This window comes from Octopus bimaculoides, chromosome 24 (genome assembly GCF_001194135.2).
Source record: "Octopus bimaculoides isolate UCB-OBI-ISO-001 chromosome 24, ASM119413v2, whole genome shotgun sequence".
Taxonomy (NCBI): domain Eukaryota; kingdom Metazoa; phylum Mollusca; class Cephalopoda; order Octopoda; family Octopodidae; genus Octopus; species Octopus bimaculoides.
This window is the reverse complement of record NC_069004.1, coordinates 15,030,805-15,037,488: the sequence shown is the minus strand read 5'-3', so window position 1 is coordinate 15,037,488 and position 6,684 is coordinate 15,030,805. Positions and strand designations below refer to the sequence as shown.

General features: G+C 42.4%; 1 protein-coding gene across 1 annotated transcript in view; it reads left to right on the top strand.

Moving 5' to 3' along the window:
* LOC106882399 (mucin-17-like) overlaps positions 1-6,684 on the top strand; it is a 49,822-nt gene that overhangs the window by 37,529 nt on the left and 5,609 nt on the right. Inside the window, exon 2 of the mRNA XM_052976521.1 lies at positions 2,271-6,676. Within this exon, the coding sequence (XP_052832481.1) occupies positions 2,271-6,676 (4,406 nt within the window). The remainder of the gene's footprint in view (positions 1-2,270; positions 6,677-6,684) is intronic.

Below are 6,684 nucleotides of genomic sequence, written 5' to 3'. Positions count from 1 at the left end.
GTGTGTGTGTGTGTGTGTGTGTGTGTGTGTGTGTGTGTGTGTGCATACATGCATGTATGCATACATACATACATACATACATACATACATACAAACATATACATGTATGCTTATATATGGATTAACGTCCGTGCGAAGCGAGGTGACGAGAATGGCTCCTTAGTACATCACACGGTCGATACAGGCGGCGAACTGGCAGAAACATTAGCACGCCGGGCGAAATGCTTAGCAGTATTTCGTCTGCCGCTACGTTCTGAGTTCAAATTCCGCCGAGGTCGACTTTGCCTTTCATCCTTTCGGGGTCGATTAAATAAGTACCAGTTACGCACTGGGGTCGATGTAATCGACTTAATCTCATTGTCTGTCCTTGTTTGTCCCCTCTATGGTTAGCCCCCTGTGGGCAATAAAGAAATATATATACATATACATATGTGTGCATGCATGCACGCACGCGATTTCATATCTGGCTGACTTAATCGCAGTCATCTTAAAATATTTATTAATAATAATAATAATAATAATAATTCCCATCTGCAGTCTTATCAACGACATATGAAGAGTCGCCTCTTAATGGAATTCTACTTAACTGGTGTACTATAATATAGTACACTATAATACAATGCTTTTAACGAACTAGTCGTGCTTTATATGTATATATTCACCGGATTTTCGTTTTCAGGTTAAGAAAACCTTGGACACGTGTAATAACCAATCACAGCAATGTATTTGTCGTTGTTTTAATCGTGGACGGGTGGTGGAGATAGTAATTTATTTTCTTAAATGTGGTTTTCCAAGCAGGCAGGCAGGCAGGCAGGCAGGCAACACCGGTCTTAAAAGTTGAGGTACGAAAGTGTGAGACTGCTGACGAGTTAGAGGTTATAAATAGACATGAATTCGGGGACAAGGTGACGAGGTGTTCCAAAGTGATTTTCTTATTACATTATGTAGGATTTTTTCTACGGTAGGCGTAGAGATATAGAAGAAATAATTAGATGGAAAAAAGAACGTAACGGCAGACGAAATACTGCTAAGCATTTCGCCCGGCGTGCTAATGTTTCTGCCAGCTCGCCGCCTTTTATCTATCTATCTATCTATCTATCTATCTATTAAAATGTAGGAGAAAGAGAAGTAGTAGATTAAACGAAAGAAAGGGAGAAAGAAATATTGAATCAGAGGAAAGGAAAAAGTAAGAGAGATTGACTAATTGACTGAAATATGAACGACCATTACAGAAATAGAGAAGTGACATGTGCACATAGCACTCACAACACACACCTACACATTCCTTAATATATTCTAAACGAGGAAATCAATGGAATTCTTTCTTGAATAAAATATCTTAATATATTTACGTTTTAGGTGTGGTGCTCTTCCCCATCTTCACGCCCTTTATTTACACACACACACACACAAACATCGTACACATCATTAAACATATCCATACACACAAACCACCCCCACATCTTGTATACGTGTCTTGTTGTTTTGTAACCATGATCAGTTCGGACTCTTGATGTTATGCGTTCAAATTCCCGTCCAGGTCAACTTTGCCTTTCTTCCTTCCGAGGGTCGATAAATAAAGTACCACTGCTTGGTCGATCATTTTCGCTTCTTTATCTCTGTCTTTCTGTCTAGCTAGCTGCTGCATTCAAGGATGTAATGTCTAGTTCGTTTTTATTTACGATGGATTTGTGGGCCGTCTTCACCGACAGATCATTTTGTCAATTTTCATTTTGTCAATTTGCGAGCTGACAGAATCGTTAACACGCCGGACGAAATGCTTAGCAGTATTTCGTCCGTGTTCACGTTTTGAGTTCAAATACCACCGAGGTCGACTTTTTCTGTCTTTCTTTCGGGGTCAATAAATTAAGTACCAGTGAAACACTGGGGTCGATGTAATCGACTTACCTCCTCCCGCCAAATTTCATGCCTTGTGCCTTAAGTAGAAAGAATTATTATTATTATTATTATTATTATTATTATTATTATTATTATTATTATTATTATTATTATTATTATTATTATCATTATTATTATTATTAAGGCGGTGAGCTGGCTGAATCATTAGCATGTCGGACAAAATACTTTGCGTCTTTTCTTCCGGTTTTATGTTTTGAGTTCAGATTCCACCGAAGTCGACTTTGCCTTTCATCCTTTCGGGGTCGATAAAATAAATTACTCCGACAACCCTCGCCCCCTAAAATTGCTGGCCCTGTTCCCCAAAATTGGAAACCATTATAATACTAAAGCTTTTTTTCCTTCTATTACAGAGTCCCGAGCAGATTTTACTGGAAACTATACTTCACCAACCAATCAGTTCTCTCAAGGCGAAGAGTTGTCGTTTTCAAAATTTCCGGATTCTTTTAGTTCGACTGAACCAGGTTTAGATGAAAAGAAGCATTTAAGTTTCGTCTCAAATATCTTTCATACAGCAACTTCTCTTAGTCAAACGACTTTAAAACCTAACGATGTACATCGGTTTGTAACGACGCCAAGTTCGTTGTCACTAGCAACCGTTGCACATCCTCTGTTAGAAATTACTTCAGCGAATGCTGTAGATCAAGCACGGGAAGCATTGAAAACAACGGCTCCAATTAACAACGATTCGAGAATCATCACATCCACCGATCACGAAGTGACAAATCTGAAAAATGTTACTTCAGACAAATCACATTTGGAAGAAAATACCCCAGTTATTATGAAGGGAGCGGAACATTTTGTAGCTACAATGAACCCCACAGTTCGCAGTGAATCGTTGCATGAAGAAGAAAAGCAAAATAACCAAACGAATGATGATTCACGGCAAGAATTTTCATTGAAAACTTATTCAGAAGACAATGATAATTCGTTTGGTGTCTCTCCAGAAACAGTGAAATTGAATCTAAAACAGAGTGATTCTAATTACTCGTTAGGAGGCTATGTTGAATACCAGACGACAGCGATCAAGCAGCAGATAACTTCAGTGCCGCAAACGATAGCATCAAAAACAACGATTTCACGGGTGATTCCGACAACTTCCAAAAGGGTTGCAACAGAAGAGGGCGCCATTCTCAATAACGCAAATCTTGTCGGTAAAACCATACCACCATCATTACCAACAATATTCTCAGGGACTCATCCAACAACAAATACAAAATTGTCAACGAATCATCCAAATGATGTTTCCTCAGATGTTAGCACTAAACCTAGTTTATCTGTAGTTCTTACGACCATGGTAGCTCAGTCGATAGTTACTCAATCCACAATTAATGCCGCTGCAGCCACCCAAACTGCGACAACTCAGTCAACGACCAAGCAGTCTTCGCCTGCCAAATCCGTGACAGATCAATCTACAGACTCTCAAACTCCAGTGCCAGAGTCTACAACTACACAATCTACGATTAATCAGAGTACTAACTCTAAGTCAAAAGTCACTCCCTCTTCTGCTGAGTCTCTAGCAAAAGAAATCGCTTCTATAGGGACTCAGTCTAGAATGAGTTCATCTGTAACTACTCAGCCTACACACACTCAGTCTACAGCTACTCAGTCTGTCTCCGAATCATTTGCAACTATTTCGTCTGCAGATAAGCAATACACACCCAATCAGCATATAACATCTGATATTATAGTCCCTCACTCTGAGAGCAATGCGACTTCTGCAATTCCAGCTGCAACTAATCAGCATACAGCTTCCCAGTCACCAACTGAACTGACAACTCCTACTCAGTTTACAGCTGAGACAACTACAGTTAAACCGACAACAACAGAGAGAGATACGTTTGAACTACCTACAGCTAGCTCAGCTACAGCTACATTGACCACAAACAAACTGCCTGGAGCTGAAACAGCTGTAGCTGACACAACCACATCTGAAGCGACTACACTTGAGCCGACTACATCGGGGACAACTACAGCCAAGCTGACTACAGCAGAGACCACAACAGTTGAGCCGGCTATGACTCAGAGGAGTACTACCGAAGCAACTATAGATGAAACAACTACGGCGAGAACAACTACAGTTGAGACGTCTACACTTGAGGCCACAACAATTGAGCCGACTACAGTTCAGTCAACTACAACTGGGACAACTACAGTTGGTTCGATTACGGATGAGCCAACTACAGCTCAAACAAGCACAGTTGAGGCAGCCACAGCTGGGACAACCGTTGAGCCCACTACAGCACGGATAAATACAATTGAAGCTACTACAGTTGGGATAACAGGCGAGCCCACGACAACTAGGATAACAACAAATAAACCGACTACAGTTGAGTCGACTACAGCTAAGATAACTACAGCCGAGCCGACTACAGTTGAGCTAACTACAGTTGAGCCGACTGTAATTGAGCTAACTACAGTTGAGCCGACTATAGTTGAGCTAACTACAGTTGAGCCGACTACAGTTGAGCTAACTACAGTTGAGTCGACGACAGTGGAGCCGACTACAGCTAGGACAACTACAACTGAACCGCCTATAGTTGAGCTAACTACACGTGAGCCGACAGCTAGGACAACTACAGTCGAGCCGACTACAGTTGAGCCGACTACAGTTGAATCGACTACAGTTGAGCCGACTACAGTTGAGCTAACTACAGTTGAGTCGACTACAGTTGAGTCGACTACAGTTGAGTCGACTACAGTTGATTCGACTACAGTTAAACCGACTACACCTCGGATAAATACAGTCGAAAAAACTACAACTGAAACAACTGAACCGAGTACAGTTGAGACGACTACACCTGAGACAACAACAATTGACCTGATAAAAGTTGAATCAACTACAGTTGAGCCGACTTCACTTGAACAGACTACAGTTGACCTAACTACAGTTGAACCGACTACAGTTGAACCGACAACAGCTGAGCTAACTACAGTTGAGCCGACTACAGTTGAACCGGCTACCGTTGAGACGACTTCAGCTCAGAGAAGCACAGCTGAAGCAACTACAACTCCGACATCTACAGTGGGGAAAACTACAGTTGAGCTGACTACTCCTCGGATAGGCACAGTTGAGGCAACTATAGTTGGGACAACAGTTGAGCCGACCACAGTTGAGCCGACTACAATTGAGCTGACTACATTTGAACCGAGTACAGTTGAGCCGAGTGCAGTTGAACCGAGTACAGTTGAACCGAGTACAGTTGAACCGAGTACAGTTGATCTGACTACAGTTGAGATGATGACAGTTGAGTCAACAAATGAGCCGACTACAGTCGAACCAACTTCAGTTCACTCGACTACAGCTGGAACAGCTACTGTTGAGTTGACTACGGTTGGGACAACTACAGCTGCACAGTCTAGTACTGAGCAGCCTACAGACGTTCAGTCAGTGGGGCCAACTAGTGACCTTCAGTCAACTACTGAATCAAATAATGTTACATTATCAGTTCACTCCATCCAGTCAACAGTCGAGCAGTTTACGAACACAAAGTCTACAAATGAAGACCTTACATCTACTTCAAGTGCACCTGTGTCCACTCTTTTCAATGGTGAATTGTCATCGTCATCATCAACATCAACATCTTCATCATCACCGTCGTCTCAGTATATAACTGAATCATTCACAAATGAAATTACTACACCAATACAGGCTGTGTCTGAGTCGTCTACAGTCATTCCTAGTACAGATGAACCCTCTACTCCTGCAGCACATACATTCGTCCAGTTAACTGATGGGTTATTTTCATCCGACTTAGAAACTACATCCTTTTCAACTTCCCAGGCTACAACGACCCAGTTCTTAGATGAAACGCCTACTACACAAGCAACTGACTTCACATCTGAGTCTTCAAAAACACTTCAAGATACAACTGAGACTGCAACAGAAACAAAGGGTACAACTGAGTTCTCGAAAGTCACCGAAAGCTCACCAGAATCCTCAACTCTTCCCCAAAGCACATTTGATTTCTTGACAGTCAACCAGAGCACTGTTGACGCCTCAGCAGCTACACAGAGCATTACTGAAACCTCAACCCTCAACCTGGACATAACAAATCTTTCAACAGCCACTCGGGACACTGGTGAGTCATCTATAACGACTCAGAGTACCATTGTGGCATCAACAGATGAATCAGTCGGCCTAACAGTAAATGAATCATCGACGTTATCTCAAACTACATCAGACACATTACTTTCAAATTTTTCTTCAACTGTTCAGGTACCTGTGAGCTCACAAACTGATGTAGCCAGCTCAACTACATCCGAGTCTGCATCCGCCTCGATCACACCGGAATTTCCCACTAACCCAACCACATACGAGCCTTCATACATTTCAACCACATCTGAACCATCTACAATCACCCCGATCAGCCACCAATCTCTACCCGCTACAATTACATCCGGGTCTTCGTCCACGAATGAAGCAACAACAGAAACTTCAGTCATCCCTATAATATTTGAGTCTTCAACCACCCCGGGTACAAGTGAATCTTCAGCGACTTCGAACACAACCGTACCCTCAACAGATTCACTAATAACTCAGACCGCAACCACTCTGCTCACAACCGAACCTCCAACAACCCCACCCACAACCGAACCTCCAGCAACCCCACCCACAACCGAACCTCCAACAACCCCGCCTATAATCGAATTTCCAACAATCCCATCTACAACCGAATCTACAACCCCAGCCATAACCGAGCCTTCAATAACCCCGCCCATATCCGAAGCTACAACAACCCTTCCCACAACTGAACCTACAACTCC